Below are 17,921 nucleotides of genomic sequence, written 5' to 3'. Positions count from 1 at the left end.
TCTTTATGATGCGCCAAATGTTCTCTATAGGTGAAAGATCTGGACTGCAGACTGGCCATTTCAGTACCCGGATCCTTCTCCTACGCAGCCATGATGTTGTGATTGATGCAGAATGTGGTCTGGCATTATCTTGTTGAAAAATGCAGGGTCTTCCCTGAAAGAGATGACGTCTGGATGGGAGCATATGTTGTTCTAGAACCTGAATATATTTTTCTGCATTGATGGTGCCTTTCCAGACATGCAAGCTGCCCATGCCACACGCACTCATGCAACCCCATACCATCAGAGACGCAGGCTTCTGAACGGAGCGTTGATAACAACTTGGGTTGTCCTTGTCCTCCTTGGTCCGGATGACATGGCGTCCCACATTTCCAAAAAGAACTTCGAATTGTGACTCGTCTGACCACAGAACAGTCTTCCATTTTGCCACACTCCATTTTACATGATCCCTGGCCCAGTGAAAACGCCTGAGCTTGTGGATCTTGCTTAGAAATGGCTTCTTCTTTGCACTGTAGAGTTTCAGCTGGCAACGGCGGATGGCACGGTGGATTGTGTTCACTGACAATGGTTTCTGGAAGTATTCCTGAGCCCATTCTGTGATTTCCTTTACAGTAGCATTCCTGTTTGTGGTGCAGTGTCGTTTAAGGGCCCGGATATCACGGGCATCCAGTATGGGTTTACGCCCTTGACCCTTATGCACAGAGATTGTTCCAGATTCTCTGAATCTTCGGATGATGTTATACACAGTTGATGATGATAACTGCAAAGTCTTTGCAATTTTTCGCTGGGTAACACCTTTCTGATATTGCTCCACTATCTTTCTGCGCAACACTGTGGGAATTGGTGATCCTCTACCCATCTTGGCTTCTGAGAGACACTGCCACTCTGAGAAGCTCTTTTTATACCCAATCATGTTGCCAATTAACCTAATTAGTGTTAATTGGTCTTCCAGCTCTTCGTTATGCTCAAATTTACTTTTTCCAGCCTCTTATTGCTACTTGTCCCAACTTTTTTGGGATTTGTTGACACCGTGAAATTTTGAATCAACATATTTTTACTTTAAAATGATACATTTTCTCGGATTAAACTTTTGATCTGTCATCTACGTTCTATTCTGAATAAAATATTGACATTTGCCATCTCCACATCATTGCATTCAGTTTTTATTCACAATTTGTTTAGTGTCCCAACTTTTTTGGAATCTGGTTTGTAAAAATAACAGTCAAACTAATGAAAAGGAAGGTTAAGGGTAAACTGAAATCAGAAAACTTTCTGTAGTCTTGACCACGTCCACCTGTAGTGAATAACTGAAAAGCATGCTGTGTTGGGCTGAGTTCAGACCACTCAAGAATATATCATGTCTTTGCCTTGAGAAACCCTTGGGTTGCTTATGCGGTTTGAGCAGGAAGTGAACCCGTGCTGCTGCTTTTAGCCTTGTGGCCTATAGTTGCCTGCTCAAACATGTAATCAATACTTTACACATTGTTGTAAACCTTCTGTATGTACCTTCATGACAGCATCTGTTGATTGTAGACCTTGAAAATGACCTGCATCCCTCTCGAGATTTTGTTAGATGTTGTGATGTTGCCAAGCTTCTTTCTAAAAACAAACCAGACTGTTGATTTGGTCACTCCTAAATTTTTGCTGTTTCTCTGACAGGCTCACCCTAAAGATGGCGTCCCTTACTAGCATTTTTTTTATGATTAGGATACCCGATTACGACATGGTACCCAAATTCAAGAGTGGATTATGGGTAACTTCAGTGTAGTCTGTTCAAGCCATGTATGCTATTTCGGTGCCATGAAATCACCTCTTGCTCGTAGTCTTATTTATTAATGACCTCTGTGTGAGTGACTGTAACATCAGTGACATCAAGAACACTGCATTTAACCTTGTTTTTGTAGTTACCTGCACTGTCTCCAGTAGATAAAGTTAATAAAATACGACATTAGAAGACGATTCAGAAAATAATACTAAAATACACGATTATTGTTGCATTTTCGCAGCTGTAAAAAGTGGTATCAGACATCATTTCTTGTAGTCTCGGGTTACCATGTCGAACAAACCCGCCCTTTGTGAGGTCATCAGGCCCAACAGCGACACCCCGTGGACGGGGGCGGCACTGCGCCCTTTGTCTCGGCCACGTAGCTGTTTACGGAAACATTTTCACGTCCGCACGTGCGCCAGTTTGTCACTTCAGCACTGTACGTGAGGGTTCGCATGCCCTCGGCTCGAAGGAAGGGGCAGGCTGTGCTCGGTTTTCTCCCGAAATATAAACGATTTCAAACTTATTGTGTTTCGAGCGATGAGGACTGTGCTCTGCAGTCATCATGGAGAAGTAGGAGGAGGTCCGGGCTTCATTTTGGCCGTCTGACCTCACGCGGACTGTGCAGAAGTTGCCGTGAGCTAAAAAGGCCCAGTTGGGGTTTTTTGTGTGTCACACCTTTGAACACGGAGCGGATTTGTGACGCGAGGAAAGATGATTTTTAGGAACATTCACTCAGGGACCTGCAGAGCATGGCTGTCCCGGGTGAGTCGACGTTTGTTTTCACACTTGCTGTCATGCTAAAAGGCTGAAGCCTTGTTATACTCTCTCTGCGTGAGCAGAAACGGATGATAAACGGACAAGAAGCAGCGGGTGTTGCTTCCACTATCATATCTTTGACTCCTTTTTTCGAAACGCCCTGTACTCTCTGGCATTTGGTCAGACCTCTGAGGAAGTTCCTGCACTCTGCTCACATGCACTTACTGCTCTTTCAGCATTTACATACGAGGAACTCTATTTCACCTCTTCACCTTCCACCTGCAGGTTTCCCTGAGGCAGGAGCTGTGTTTCTTCTCCTCGGTGCCCCCACAGCCGGTGCCTCCTCTGGCCCAAACCCTACAGGGCTACTTGCGGGCGCTGGAGCCCCTGCTGCCCCCCGAGGAGCTGAGCCACACCCGCAGGATGGTGCACGATTTCGGGCGGCCGGGCGGGCTGGGTCCACGGCTGCAGGAGGGTCTGGAGAAGAGAGCCAGACTCAACAAGAACTGGGTGTGTAGCAGAGTGCGGAGGAGGAAAGAATTGACTCAATCAATGAAAAATCAATTGGTGAATCCCACATGACCCCCTCAGAATCAGTTAATTAGAATAACTTATTCAAAAATGCCCTGATTATTTCTCTTGGCCACTTCTTGAAGACAAAACATTAATTTGGTGATGTTTTGATGGTTTGGACGTTTTCTTTCAATTAATAGAGAAAAGAATCAGTAAATTAATAATGGTTGAGGAAAAACAGCTTCTGTGCAAGCCTAAATGTGTGATTTATGTGTGATAAATGTTCAAAATTCAGAAATTAACTTATTAGGCCAAGCAGCATTTTTCCAGTCTTCTGTTGCCCAACGTCAGTGAGGCCGTGTGAATCACTATTTTCCCCTCAGTGTATATCTACGCTACGTTGCAAAACAGTGTTTCAAAATAGTTTTTTTTCCCTATCGATTAAAAACAGAATCACTAAAATAAGCATTTCTTTATGATATTGTATGTATTTAGCTCTTGTTCTGCATTAAACGAACTTATTATTTCAAAGTTTAGGGAAAAATGCTAAAATGTATTCCCTATTGCCAGGAATCAAAGAGGAGTCATGTCTTGCTTCTTGTCTGTGACTTAATTTTGCAGCAAAAGTCTGTTAAAAAGCTTTGAGGTACACACACACACATACACACACACACACATACACACACACACACGCACACACACACACGCACACACACACACACACACAGTCTCCAGTAAAAAAAAATCAGTGCCTCTGTGGTGTTGGTCCTTTTTTTGAACTTCAGAGCTGATTTCCGTGCCCTTCTTTTGGTCTCCCCTACAGATCTCGGACTGGTGGGTGCAGCGGGCGTACTTGGAGAGCAGACAGCCTCTGCCCGTGCACTCGAACGCGGCTATCTCTCTGCCCCGCAGAGATTTTAATGACTGGAGGAGCCAGCTGGTGTGAGTCTACATATACTGATTTAGAGAGACAGCAGAGAACAGCTATGTGGAAGTGATGGTGCAAAAACCCGTTTAATTAAAATTAAACATTAAAAGGGTGAGATGCTGATGTTAACTCGCAAAGTTAACATCAGCATCTCGACGCTGAGATGTGTTGGCCCGTGGTGTATGTATTTTGAACACTCAAAGCCTCACAGTTCAGAGCGTGTAAGCCATTTTTAGATCTCAGTACAACAGCAGCAACAGATCTTTGTATTACTTTGAGTGTGTAAACAGAACAGAAGTGTTAAAGAACACAGAAGCAAAAGGGTTTAGTTAAGTGTTGCTGTGTCATCATGCACTTATGATCCTGATACTCACACCTGCTGTTTTTATTTTTATCATTTAAAGCTTGCAACATGATGTCCTGCTCCTCTGTGTGCCAAAGTCGTTACTGCCTCTGTTGACTTCTTTCAAAAGACAGTCGCATAAACTGAAATAAGCTGCAGCTGTGAGACTGAAAAAGGGGTCCGTTTCACTTAAATCCTTTAGATCTCATCGCCTGAAAGGGGGAAAAAAAACCATGAATCATGCCGTTAATGATCTCTGAGGTTTCATTCATCGTGCTGCTTGGTTTAGCTGAATATGATTTGTGTTTATAGAACCGCTTCGTGTCTGTTTCCCTGCAGGTTTGCGTCCAGACTGATTGCAGCCGTTCTGGACTTCAAGGCCAAAATAAATACGTAAGTCTTAATTTATGCAACATGTTTGTACCGCCTAACATATGGACATGGCAGGAGTTCCCCTTTTCTGCTCTAAAGGCTAAGAATGATGACTGGTACAAAAAGTAACAGCATTGTCTCCAGTGAAAATAGAAAGTCAAAAGTTTTCAGCAAGCATTCACTGACCACTTTATTAAGTACAGCTTGTTAGCTGCATTAATGCTTCGCAGCACAGATTGAACAATTTCTTAGATTTCTGACCATATTGATGTAGTAGCATGCCATGTGTGGTCTTCTGCTGCTTCAAGTTCTCACAAGGTATGCTCTTCTGCATACCTTGGTTGTGATGAGTGGTTGTCTTGAGTCACTATCAGGTTAAAGCAATCTGGTCATTCTTCTCTGACCTCTGCCTTCACAAGGCATTTTCTCCCAGAGATCTATTGTTCACTGGATATTTTCTTTCTTGGAAAACTGTAGAAATGTTTGTCTGGGAAAATCCCAGCAGTTCAGCAGTTTCTGAAATGCTCAGGCCAGCCACGTTCAAAGTCATTTAAATCACCTTTCTTCCTCACTCTGATGCTCAGTTTGAACTTCACCACATTGTCTTGACCGTGTCCTCATACCTAAATGCATTGAATTTCTGTCATGTGATTGGCTGAGTAGATACTTCCATTAACAAGCAGTTGAACAGGCGTAACTAGTAAAGTGGCAGATGAGTGTGTAGGTAGGTGAAGTGTTTTTGTCGCAGTTGAAGTTGAATACGTAACAATCACGTAAAAATATTTCTATAAATATGACTCCTTAAACTCATTTCTTTCATTGATAATAATTTAACTAATGTTATGTTAAAAACAAAGAGCTGTTTCAGGCTTTTTGTTAATGTTTGAAAGAAAATGAAAGTGAACTTAAAACCTTCGTTCTTGTAAAAGAGGAGGTTTGGTTGAAACCCATGAACCAAAGTCTGTAAAATGGCAGTGACTTTTACACAGAGGTTCAATCAAACACCTTTTCTTTTGGTTCACTCCCCCACTCTGTGTTCACGTATTCTGTCTGTAACCTGTAAGCTATACACAGATGCCAGATTAAATTAGTGGAATAAAAACTAAAATATGTCACACTTTATAGTGCAGTTCAAGTAAAAGCTGCTATACAAGTCATATTTACTGGTGCCCAGTCTCTCTGCTGTGTGTGGTGGTGATGGTGGGGTTGGGGGGGTTACTACAGTAAAATACAGTTATTCCCTTTAGAGCTTATGGAGCTGGTTATTACCCGGGGGAATCACAGGCTCTGTACTGGTGTCAGACTTTGCAGTAATCCTCTGACAGCGTTTAAGCTGCTGTGCTGCAGTTGGTTTTATTCGCTTCTATTTTTGTGCCGTGACCTTTGACCTGGCTGGCATCGCCTTGTGTTTTCTCTGTTGCATGAAGATAATCTGCGTCTAAATTTACTTCCCTGCACATATTGTAACAGAATCTGCAGCTCGGTGCTGAAACGTCTGGAGTCTCTCGCTCTCCCTGAGTGAAGCATGAAAACGGTGTCTCCGTGTCGGCGCATTCAGCATAGCTCTGAATCTTTAAACTCTAAAAAGTCCCCTTTTTTTTTTTTCTTCCTTGTCTTTTGCTCTCATTTTCATAGCTACTCTCTGCTCTATTCCCACTGCACAAACTCTGAACTATTGAGTATAGAAAGTTTCTGCTGCTGTGCATTTCTGATCTGAACTCTTTTACCACATTGCACTTTTTATTTTGTTGTCATGCATCCTGTAAGATTAAAAATTGGCGTTACAGTGCTGAGTAAAAATCAGGGGGCCTTGTGTTGTTCAGTGAGGGACACCTTTATCAACAGTCTGTGGACTTCAGCAGCAACAGTTTAAACTCTAACAGGGAGATAAGATTTAAACTAGCTGGAAGCGGAACGTTTTTAACAGGCTGATTTAGGAAGAAGCCGGGATAAGAATGACCCGGCCTGAACCGGGAAGCAGAATTTGGGTTTATCCGAGTAACTTCAGGGCTAAGCCTGGTTTTCTGTGTTATGAAGGTGGTCCACTTCTTAACAGGGTGCATCAGCATGGTAACTTGTGCTGTAGAGAGGTTACAGTTTGGAGATGAACAGGTAGAAATCACTGTCCGCTGACCAATCAATTCTCCCTTGGATCTCTGTTTGGAGAGCAGGGGGGTCTGAGATGTTTTAATATTATTTAATGTCTTTGCATTTCCCCCGATGAACATCAGTAAAAAATCTAGATTCTTTCTTTTCTAAAAGTATGTTACTTTTTTCTTGCTCTATAAGCGTTCATATATAATCCTAAAACAGGACCTACTTCAAATTGGCGTTTTGTTTGTTTTTAATTGAATTGCTCTGCTTGTTAAGCACCACTGTGGCTCCCGCTGAAAGAGTGGACACTAACAATGTCTTTTCTACATTAATTTAATTAAATAGTCAGTTATAAGCCATCAGATTCTCCAGTGTCCTAATGAGACATGTTAGAAGTCTGTAGACTTTCACAGTCTGCATTTTTGCCTGCTGACAGAGCTACAGCAGGTGCAGCGTCTTATCAGGTGAGGTCCTGTGCAGTGAGCTGGTCTAAAACTGATTGATGTCTTTATTCTTTGCACAGTTGTGAGATGATCAGCGATCCTGCACAGAGATGTTATTCATTGTCCCTCGGTGTATTTAACTAGTGCAGGGTGCAGTCAAGAAGAGGGTAACCCATGTCTTTGTAGGTGCAGGCCGTCATTAAGTGACTGTTTTGAAGAGGCGACAGCTATAAGTATATGCTCACTGTTCAAAACATGGCTGAGCAGAAGGGGCGGATTAAGGGTTTCAGCTTACTTGGGGGGAAAAAAACAACAAGAGAGGGTGACTGAGGAAAGCAGAGGTAAAGGATGGGGAAAACCCCAAAGAATTTGAGTTTGAAACTCAGTGTGAGGAAATTTTGTCTCGTTTTTATGTTTAACTTGTTACTTCTTTTGATCGGATGAGACAGTCGGGTGGACTAATGAATTTCTCTGATCAGTAAGGTGAAAGTGTTGTTTTGCTTATAAATAGTGTAGTAAATTTATCCACCTGAGCTCGTCTTTGGTGTACACAATAACGACTGACGTGTTTCTTTGTCTGTCAGCGGGCAGCTGCCGGTCGAGTTCATGCGAGGGAAGCCCCTGTGCAAGGAGCTCTACCCGCTCCTCTTCTCCTCCTGCAGGATCCCCGGGCCCAAACACGACTACATTGCTCACTACGGCCGCTCCCGCCGCTCGCCGACGCACATCACTGTCGTCAGGAACTACCAGGTGAGTCGTGCCTGACAGGTGGCAGAGGATGGATTTAGATAGTCTCTTTTGTTCTTTTCTTGTGTTGCCGGTCAAGTCGAGTCTTGTGCAGTCACATCTGAAGCTGCTTTTTGTGTTTCTTCAACTCCAAGTTGATTGTTGATACACCAAGCTTTGCAAACAGAAGTCACGTGATCGTACAGGAAGCTTTCTTCTGAACATTGAGTACTCTGGCAGCACGCTATCCCACGAGATCGGACATTTCAGCAGGCAGAGGAATGAAAACAAAGTTGTTTTAGCTAATGATTGCTGGCTGTATGTGGATATTTCATCTACATCTTGATTAAAAGAGAAGCTTATTTAGTTTGTAAAGTATCTGCACATAAGTGGAGTTATGTTGTAGACCAGTCAGCAGATGTCTGATTTAACATTGATCTCGGATAACAATTTGACATGAGACCTCTCCAGGATTATTTGGAGGGTCAGTTGGGTAATTGGAGAAAGGAAGAGAAGTGTTTAAAACCATCCTTCTTAGCATTTCAGACATCTGTGTTACGTTTGATCACAGGAATTCTTAAACCATGAAAACATGTTTGATTCTGGAAAGGAAAAAAGCATGAAATGAGATGTACTAAATCTACACAGTGTTTCATAATGACTAAGGACTACTGCATACTCACGTCTACTATACTTTTTATTGTAGGTTAGTAAGTTGTTCATCTTTCAGAAGACGCAGCATCCAAAATGAACAAAATATCCTGGATGTTCACCTCTGGCGCTTCCTGTTGTGGCTCAGTTTTTTTCAAAGGTTAACAGATTTACTGAAAAGGCCTTCTGCTGCCAAAGTGACTTTAATTGATGTAGGGCGTGACTCATTTGCAGTGCCTCAAGTTTGGCGGAGCTGCAGCAGAGAAGTCATAGAAATAGTTTGTTTTTTATTTAGTCTGTTTCTACAGGGTTTATTAGCCACAAGTACAACATCAGATCTCACTCTGGACTGATGACAGTAAGCAGAGTTATTGTATACTAGTAAGACAAATGCATCCAAGTTTGTGTTTTTAAATACATTTTGTAGCTCAAGTTAAAATCTATATGTATATGCACACCATTTAATCTGAGGTATGACTGAATGTGATGCAGTCAGCAGTATTTGCATGGACTCTGATCTGTCTAGGAATTGTCTCCTTTCATGGACGAGTGCAGCTGTGCTGTGTTGTTGTGGCGCCCTCTGATGAACGTGTCGACTCAGAGTATCCTAGAAATGTTCAGTTGGAGACACAGTGTGACTAAACGCTGGCCAAGAAAGTCTCTGGATATAAATACAGGACCCAGAGAGTCCTGTGCTGCTCTGCACGTGTGGGGCTGGGCATCGTCCTGCTGAAACAGCCGCTGGGCGGGGCGCAGTACAGGCTGGAGCGCCTCGTCTCAGCACCTCAGCCAAGAACAATCAGGTCAGGGGTCAGAGATGTTGCAAGGCTACAGCTTGGATACATGAGAGTCCCGGCAGGAAGTAGCTCCGCCTCTAGTCAGGCATGACGCTGATGACAGTGGCGTGCATACACCGATTTTCTGTTTAGAGAATGCTGCCTGCAGAAAGGAGTAAACTAAACCAGCTGTGAGGTGTAACTTCATTCATATGGAGATTAATAATCCCAACAACAAGCAACCAGAACCCAACAGTGCTTTCTTAGAGATTAAAATGATGCAGTGAGAATTTTTTTTTAATATATTTTGAAATGTACTAGTCAAAAAAGTGTCTCATCCACTGAGCCTCGGTTTTCTGACGGACTTTTGAGGATGTTTTTCAGGTGAAATTTTTTTTTGTTTGTTTTTGTAAAAGGGACAACAAGAAAACCCTCAAAGAACTTAAAATCTGAATTTCTGTTAAGCAGTTTATCGTCTCAGCTCTGAACTTGTTTGGTTTTTTGATAACTGTAAATGTTGGTGTTTCTGTGGATTTGAAGGTTTTTTTTGTGACTGTAAAAAGCGCTTAGTGCACCCATGTAATCGAAAAACGCCCCCGCTTTTTGTTTTGTTTTGCTTTTTAAAAACCTTGACCTTTCCTCCTACTCCCAGTTCTTCCAGCTGGAGGTTTACAACAGCGATGGCTCGCGGATGACGGAGAGTCAGATCCACGGGCAGCTGCTCAGGATCAGGTCTCAGTCCTGGAAGACGGACAAGGAGCCGATGGGCATCCTGACTAGCGAGCACCGCCACACATGGGGAGAGGCCTACAACCGCCTGCTGAGAGGTAGATCACATGACCAGACACGCAAGCCGGTGCTTACTACTTGACTGCTATCGCACTGTAAACTGCTGCTGGTTTCGGTTATTTTAAGAGAGCAAACAAAACTGATCTGTTAATGGCTCAGTTTAAGAAAATAAAAATGTGAGAAACTTCTTCATGCCAAGCTCTGACTGTAGGATTAACATCCCCTGATGTTGGTGAAGCTTTGCTTGTGTTAGAGTATCATAGGATACGTCCTTGCATCCATTTTTTCTGATGTGCTTGAAATGACGTCACAAAATCTGAGGTTCCTTTAGAGCTGCTTGAAGGTGGCAACCAAAGGAGGCGTTTTGATTCATTTTTACCTCATTATAGATTTTAGATAATGAGACCCTCCATCTCAGTGTTTTTATCATCTGCTTTGTAGAAACCTAACTACACACAGGAGACAGGAGAGGCTGTTGTGTACTTGGAGCAGCTCAGTGATCAGAACTCTTCATGTTTAGACGTAACACCGGTTTAATGATGGACTGATTACTGTCTCAAAGCAGTTTTAAGTGTTAAATGTTTTATGCTTGCATCAGCAGAAACCCAATAATCAGTCTTGTTTGGAAAAACTGAAACGTTGGTGATGGCCGAAACACTCAGACACTTAAAATTACCTAAAGTTGGACTCATTATGTTTCCATCTTGTTATTTTCATACTTAGACTCTGCCAAAGTAGTTTTGCATGATTCACAGCTCAAAATTATCCTCATTTATTTAATACTGTGGTGCAGCCCCTCAAAGGGAATAAATTTTATTTTCAAGTAGTCATTAAGTTATAAAACAGTAGTCTGGGACAGAAGAGGCAGAGCGTGTACGGACAGTGCAGGAGCTGATAGAGGAGAAATGTTAATAACCGTACGAGCTGGCAAAGGACAGGAGGAGTGATGATGTCGAATAGTTTGACTCTTTTTATTTTAACTCCTTTTAATACTTGATAAATGCAAAAACAGAAAAATGTGAGGTTGTCGTGTCAAACTTGGAAACCAGATGGAACTGTAGAAAGAGGAGAAACCTGTCAAGCCAATGATGGTGACAGCTAAACTTGAAGAGGGGAAAAAAAACAAAAACGCTTTAGCTCCTCTCCCTTTAAGGCAGCTTTCTTCTCATTGGCTGCCACGCACAAACAGCAGGTCCTCCACAATGACTTCTTTACATCTGTGATACAATTAGTCGTTGCTTTCACTGAAGTTGTAGATTGTCTTGGTGCATACAAATATAAACATACCATTATGTATGAGTACAAGTATGAAAAGGTGTTCTGTAGTATAAAATAAAAACAATAAACAAATGGGGAAATAATCCTAGTGATAGCAGCAGCGCCAACAAACAATTCTTAACAGAAAATAAGGAGAAGCAATCAATAAGCAGGAACAACTGGAGAGGTTAAAATCATCAAATAGAAATACTCAAAGTATCAACTTGTTAATCTCTCGTGTGATTTTTTTTTTTTAATTGGTTTAATTAAACTAGGAGGTTAAAATGTGACCAGTACAACAGGTGTTTCAGATATTTAAAAAAAATTGTTGGGCATCATAAAAATAACGGCTTCATGTGGGAGACGAGTCGATCGAGTTTAAACGACACGATCTCTGTGTGTCTCAGATAAACTGAACCAGGAATCGGTGCGGATGATAGAGACGGGACTTTTCTCCTTGTGTCTGGATTCTCCAGTCATGAGGATATCAGATGAAAAGTATGTGTGCACACAAACACACACACACCGAGTATTTCTGTGTTTGCCAGATCAGTTGAGTAATGCTGTCTGTGCAGATATTATTGTTTCTTATGGAGGTTTGGAAACACTGCACAATTATCACTTCCCGTATTTGAACTATTGCTCCATTTAAATGTTGTGCACTCTCTCTGTGGTTTTCAACGTGTGAGCTCTTGAATAATCGCTTGTGCAACCACTTTAATTGACAGGTATGCGAGCCGCAAGGCCGCGCAGGTCCTTCATGGCGGCGGGACGTTCTCCAACAGCGGAAACCGCTGGTTTGACAAAACGCTTCAGGTGGGAATGCGCACGTGAACGGTGAGAGATGGCTTGTTTAGAGCAGCTGACGCAGCGTGCTGACTCGTGTCTGTGTTTGAACAGTTTGTGGTGGGCGAGGACGGCTCATGGGGTCTTCTGTATGAGCAAGCCACGGCCGAGGGTCCGCCTGTAGCGACGCTGCTGGATCATGTGATCGAGTACTGGTAAGATGTTGGAATGAAACTGCAGATGTGCTGAATTAGTCAAGAAAAATTGAGCTGAGGTGGAGAATGATGGGGTTTCTGCTCTGAGTGTTTAGGTTTTTTTTTTTGTCTGCAGTGAGAAACCAGACACAAAGAGGGCGCCGTTGCTCCCACTACCAATGCCCAAGAAGCTTTACTTTCACATAGACCGAGAAATCAAGAGGGACATCGAGCACGCGAAGCAGAACCTCGACATGTAAGCCTCCAACTTTTTTTTTTTCTTACTTAAACTCTGAGCTGAGCTCTGCAGCGCGCTGACCTCTCCGCACACCATTAGCTGCATGTTTGTGTTTGCTCTGAAATCTGACAGAGGTGGAGAGAACTCGCTCTGAAAGAAAGCCGCAGGAGTGTAAACAGATTTATCTTCGCTGTGTTTATGTAACCTTGATGGAAATAATGCCTCTGTGGATAACTCTAAAGTCATTCATAATCCACTGCTCTCCTGGTCAGACGCCAAGCTTTTTTTTTGGTGGTGCTGTGTAATTTCAGAGCTCTCTCAAATCATTCAGATGCCAAAATATGATTGAGGAATAAAGCTTTTTCTTACGTGCAGTGTGGAGTTCAACAGGACTTAAAAATATTATATGGAAATGTTTAAAATAGTGAGTCAAAGTAGGTAGAAGTAAACTTTGTTTTCTTTCTGTCACATAATCTAGTGATTTCCCCCCTCCTCTCTACACTGCTGTCTGAAAGCTTATTTAAAGCTGCTAATTGAACCTTGACTTTAAACATCAAATCATCACAAATGCAAATGTTTGTCCTGAATTTGTTGCAGCCTGATCAACGACCTCGATGTTAATGTGTTCAACTTCAAGAAGTTTGGCAAGAATCTTCCAAAGCAGCACCAGATGAGCCCAAACTCCTTTATCCAGGTCGCCCTGCAGCTCGCCTACTACAGGTCAGTGCCAGCGACCTGTAGTAGTTTTTTGTGGGTTTTTTTGTTTTTAAATCTGCTGTTAGAAACTCCTGCTGTGGCGTTGTCAGTGTCAGACTGGATCAGCTGGTATTTGTAGTTTTTTACTTCAACCCCGTTGCATTACAGAGGGAAAGTTACTTTATTAAATAACTGGGTAAAGTCCAGAACTGACCCATTTAGCTGCTTTGTGAACCGACCAATCACAAAATAGATTCCTCTTCACTCACACCAGTCCACCTGGTAATCTAACGCCTTGTTTGATACCTGGACTTCATCGGATGAGCTCTGGAGTAATTGGAGTGACTGATTTACACTGATCGGCCACTTTATTAGGTATAGTTTGCTGTTACTGGATGGATCCATCCTTTCATGTTGTTTAAGACCCTACCACCCAAATGTTGCATCAGAAATTTAGACTCATCAGACCAGGAAATACTTTCCCAATCTTATTGTTCAGTTTTGGTGAGCCCGTGTGAACTGGGGCCTCAGTTTCTGTCTCTTAGCTGACAGGAGTGGCTCCTGGTTTGGTCTTCTGCTGCTGTAGTCTGCCTGCTTCTGAATGCATGTTGTGTGTTCAGAGATGCTCTTCTGCATACCTTGGTTGTAACGTGTGAGTTCTCGTGTAAATTCTGAATGTGCTAATTGTCTACAAGAGTGAGAATCATTAAGTTTTGTTTTCTGCTTTGTCTTTAAAGTGCAGCACTTACTTGAGATGAACACCTCTGCCTGTTAGCAGCCTTGTGTCTCTGATATTGGCTTTATTTTTGTCTGCAGAGTTCACAGTGAAGTCTGTCCTGCCTGCGATATCGCCACTCAGAGGATGTTTAGAGGAGGAAGGACCGAGTACATCCGCTCACCCACTAAGCAGGGGCTCCAGTTCATTCTGGCCTTTGATAATCCGTCCGTATCGGTGAGAAACACAAACCCTGTGAGAAAGTTCTTCCGCTGAACGGGAACAGAACTGTTGGAGGATTTTTGTAGCTTAGATTCAGAATGTGTTTATTTTTTTTGGTTTGCAGCGGGAAGCAAAGCAGGAGCTGTTCAGAGAAGCTGTTGATGCCTACTCGGCTCTGACTGAAGCGGTAAGTGTTAAATAAATGTTAAAACATTTATCTCAAAGCTGCTGATTAACTGATTCAAAAACACTCAAACAAGAGTTTCATTTCTCTTTTGTTCAGGCACTTAATGGACACAGCATTGACCGCCACCTGCTGGGGCTCAAGCTGCAGGCCATCGAGGAGGGTATGAGCATTCCCAAAATCTTCATGGACACGGCTTACGGGCTAGCAACACACTTTAAGCTCCGGACAGGACAGGTGTGTGTGTCTGTTTTTGTTCGAGGTGTTATTTACACTGTTGCTCAGTAGGAAATAGGAAATTTTTGTTGTTGTTGTGTTTTTGTTTTGTTTTTTTTTGGTCAAATGATAGTGGCTATATGAGAGGGAATTTTCTCCTCTCTCCTGTGAAGTTCCTGTGAATTTCTGGCAGCACACGCATACATGGATGCTTGGAGTTTCCTCGAAATGAATCTGTTTCTCTTCCTCATTTTAGGTGTTGACAGTCAGATGTGTGGAATTTTTCTAGTCTTTTTTTGCCCCGGGGTCAGCTCCTGATTGTTTGTGGTTTTTCTGGCATGCCTTAGTTTTCAAATTACAGTATATATCAAAGCATTTCTACAGTATAACTGAATGTTCCAGATTCGCACAGTTTTAAAGGGGATCTGTGCTGCTTGGTTGGACTCAACAATGTAGTTGTTTTGTTTTTCCTTCTTATCTTTGACAAAGTTGTGCTGTCTCATGAGTGTGATTCAGGAAAAAATACCCAACTGGCTGTTGAGACAATGACAAGTTTCCAGTTAGCAGCTATGATCACCGGTTATGTGGATTTTGACCAGTTGGAGCATAAATTGTGACGGCAAATTTTAATTTAATTTTAGTCATAAAGGAGGTTGTTGATGATAACTGTGATGAATGTTATTGGTCAACAAAGTTAACAGCTGTCATGGAAATGTAGGTGCTCGTATTCGACGTTTTATGAGCAATTAAAAACACACTTTAGATATGAAATGAGAACAGAGTGTGAGTTTGAGCTCTTGGCATCTGTACAGATCATGTGATATAACTGGAAGTTCTAGATCAGCTGTCTGGTGAGCCTTAGTGTTCTCGTGATAAAGAGTGAACCTTCAGACTCAGATTTGAGGATTTGTGTTTTTAATGATGTGTGCCCAGCTCCATTATTGATCTCCCTCCTGTCTTGTCTCTTCAGATGCCTGCAAACAATACGGACAGCGTGATGTGTTTCGGGCCTCTCGTTCCTGACGGCTATGCCGTTTGTTACAACCCTCAGGCAGACCGCATCCACTTCTCCATCACGGCCTTTAACTGCTGCGAGGACACTAACGCAGAGAGATTCGCTCGCACTTTGAGGGACACCATGTGTCATCTGCAGGAGATGTTGCAGCCTACTGTGTAGAGCTGCTGCTACAGCATCCAGCAGCGAGATACCGAACATTGTTTCTAAAGAATATTTTGTACGACTTTTGTAGGGGTGCTTTTTTTTGGGGTGGGGTTATGCTTGGCACTTGTAACACTTCACTCGAGCATTTAATTGTGTGAGAGCCTGGAAAAGACCTCTGCAGCTCTCGGCTGCTTTTGTTGCTTCTTTAAAGTTTGGGTGAAGCGATAAATCTTTTTCTAAGCCGTCAAATTTGCATCGTCATCGTTGCATTTCGAAGCATCGAATTCCACAGCGTCTCTCGGTGAAAGCGAAACAACTCAATGTGACACTCCAGCATTAATCGGAAAAAGCCTACGCGTGCACTCCTTTGTACAACTTGTGAGATGACCTGTGTCCTTCAACCTTTCATATTTCACTTTTTCATCAGAATTAATGGGAAATGTTGGATTTTTTTTCTAGGTGAAAAGGGGGTTTGAATGGACCAAAGGAGAGGAATTATTGAGGGTGATGTGGTGTTTTTGTGTCTGAACTCGACCTGATCGTGAGATGAATTTTGAATAAGCATAATTTTTTTTGTTTGTTTGTTTATTTGGAGGATCTTGTTCTGCACTCAACCTGCAGGACTGGTTAATAAAGCCTGTGCTCACATGATTTCTCACTCAAATTCTTTTGTCCATGTTAAAGAAAGTATGAGAGTGAGGATTTGCATTAAAAATCTGACACTTTTTCAGCAAAGTGGCATCACAGAATCGCAGCTTTTCAGCTAAGATGATTTCTGCTCCAGGGCGCCCCCACCAATGTTCAAATCTGGACACAATGAGATCTCAACTTTTCAAACCTCATCAGCAGAGCATCTGAGCTGCCTACTTTATGAAAGGTACATTAAATAACTACAGTGTATGCAACCCATCATAGCAGACCACTACCTGATGAATAAAAGGAAAAGCTGACCCCTTCAGTCTAGGCTAAAGGGAGGTAGTTTGCTGACATGGTTTGGATCTAGTTGTCTCCTTAGTGGTAAGGGTCACTTCAAATCAATACAACATTATCTGGAGTGATAAGTTTATCTCATTGTGATGTGATGTGAGTGGTTTCTACAAGGATGACAGTATTCCTGGCCAGTGTTAGAGGGGGGAAGGGGTCCATAATAGATGTTTGAAATTAAAATTAAAGCAGAAAGACCTGTCAAAGCTGCATGCCATAAGTGATCCTGCATAATTAATAAAGCCGCTCAGTGGGTGGCCTGTACAGGCTACACAAATTTAGGTAATGAAACCTGCTTTAAATCGCAGAATTATATGCATATAAATGTATATATGGTGCGCTCAGAAATACAGATCCAAGTATAAAAGTGCAAAAAAATATTTGGGGAAAAATGGGAAACATGAAGTTGCAGAAGGAATACAGCAACCTTTTTGAACAGACTTGGACTTATGAGGCTTTTCCATAAGGCCAAAGCTTGAAGGTCACTGAATTGCTTGAAGGGTATGAAAATGATCTGAGTCACCAGCTCTTATTCCAGCAGAGCACTTTTTGAGGATTTGGACTGGCTTTGTGGAGAGGTGTATGAGAAGTGGTCATCGTCCCTCCACACTGCATTAGAGTCTGTCAAGCAGCACTGAAGATGAAGCTGTATGTGTGGCCTAACATCCAGATTATTCCTCTGTTATCTATTAATCTTTATGCTTATGTTGTGACTGAGATTTATGTCAAAGGTCAGACTGAATAAACATGCCTGTAAACTGCAGCTTGACTGACTGTCAGAGGAATGCAACAGTAAATTTGTAATTCCAGTTTACAACGGAGTGTGCACCAAAGGAACAAACACCATTGAAAGAGGGAACTGCTTACATCATATTATTATGGCTCTCATGATCAGTAGTTTTATAGTTACATAAAGTGAAACATTTTCCCAGTTTTAGCTTCGTATTAACTACCAAAGTTGTTATTTGGTTCAGGTTTTTGAAACTTTGTGAGTTTCTGTAAAAATAAAATAAAAAAGTCGACAAAATGTATTAAACTTTTTTAGTGAAATGCTTATAAAACATTTAAAAAATAAAACTTATTTAAAACTTGTTTTCCCTCTCACTTA

At 42.1% G+C, this 17,921-nt stretch overlaps 1 protein-coding gene across 1 annotated transcript; it reads left to right on the top strand.

Moving 5' to 3' along the window:
- Window positions 1–2,149: 2,149 nt before the first annotated feature.
- On the top strand, window positions 2,150–16,480 carry cratb (carnitine O-acetyltransferase b). The gene is made up of 15 exons (XM_065470595.1): window positions 2,150–2,530; window positions 2,810–3,034; window positions 3,861–3,979; window positions 4,648–4,701; window positions 7,802–7,967; window positions 10,023–10,197; window positions 11,824–11,914; window positions 12,145–12,232; window positions 12,317–12,417; window positions 12,533–12,652; window positions 13,232–13,354; window positions 14,147–14,282; window positions 14,392–14,454; window positions 14,551–14,688; window positions 15,638–16,480. The coding sequence occupies exons 1-15, from the start codon at window positions 2,480–2,482 to the stop codon at window positions 15,842–15,844; spliced, it is 1,857 nt and encodes a 618-aa protein (XP_065326667.1). The 5' UTR covers window positions 2,150–2,479; the 3' UTR covers window positions 15,845–16,480.
- Window positions 16,481–17,921: the final 1,441 nt, after the last annotated feature.

The sequence above is a fragment of the Pelmatolapia mariae genome, linkage group LG22 (genome assembly GCF_036321145.2).
Source record: "Pelmatolapia mariae isolate MD_Pm_ZW linkage group LG22, Pm_UMD_F_2, whole genome shotgun sequence".
Lineage (NCBI taxonomy): Eukaryota > Metazoa > Chordata > Actinopteri > Cichliformes > Cichlidae > Pelmatolapia > Pelmatolapia mariae.
This window is presented reverse-complemented; position numbering and strand designations above follow the sequence as displayed.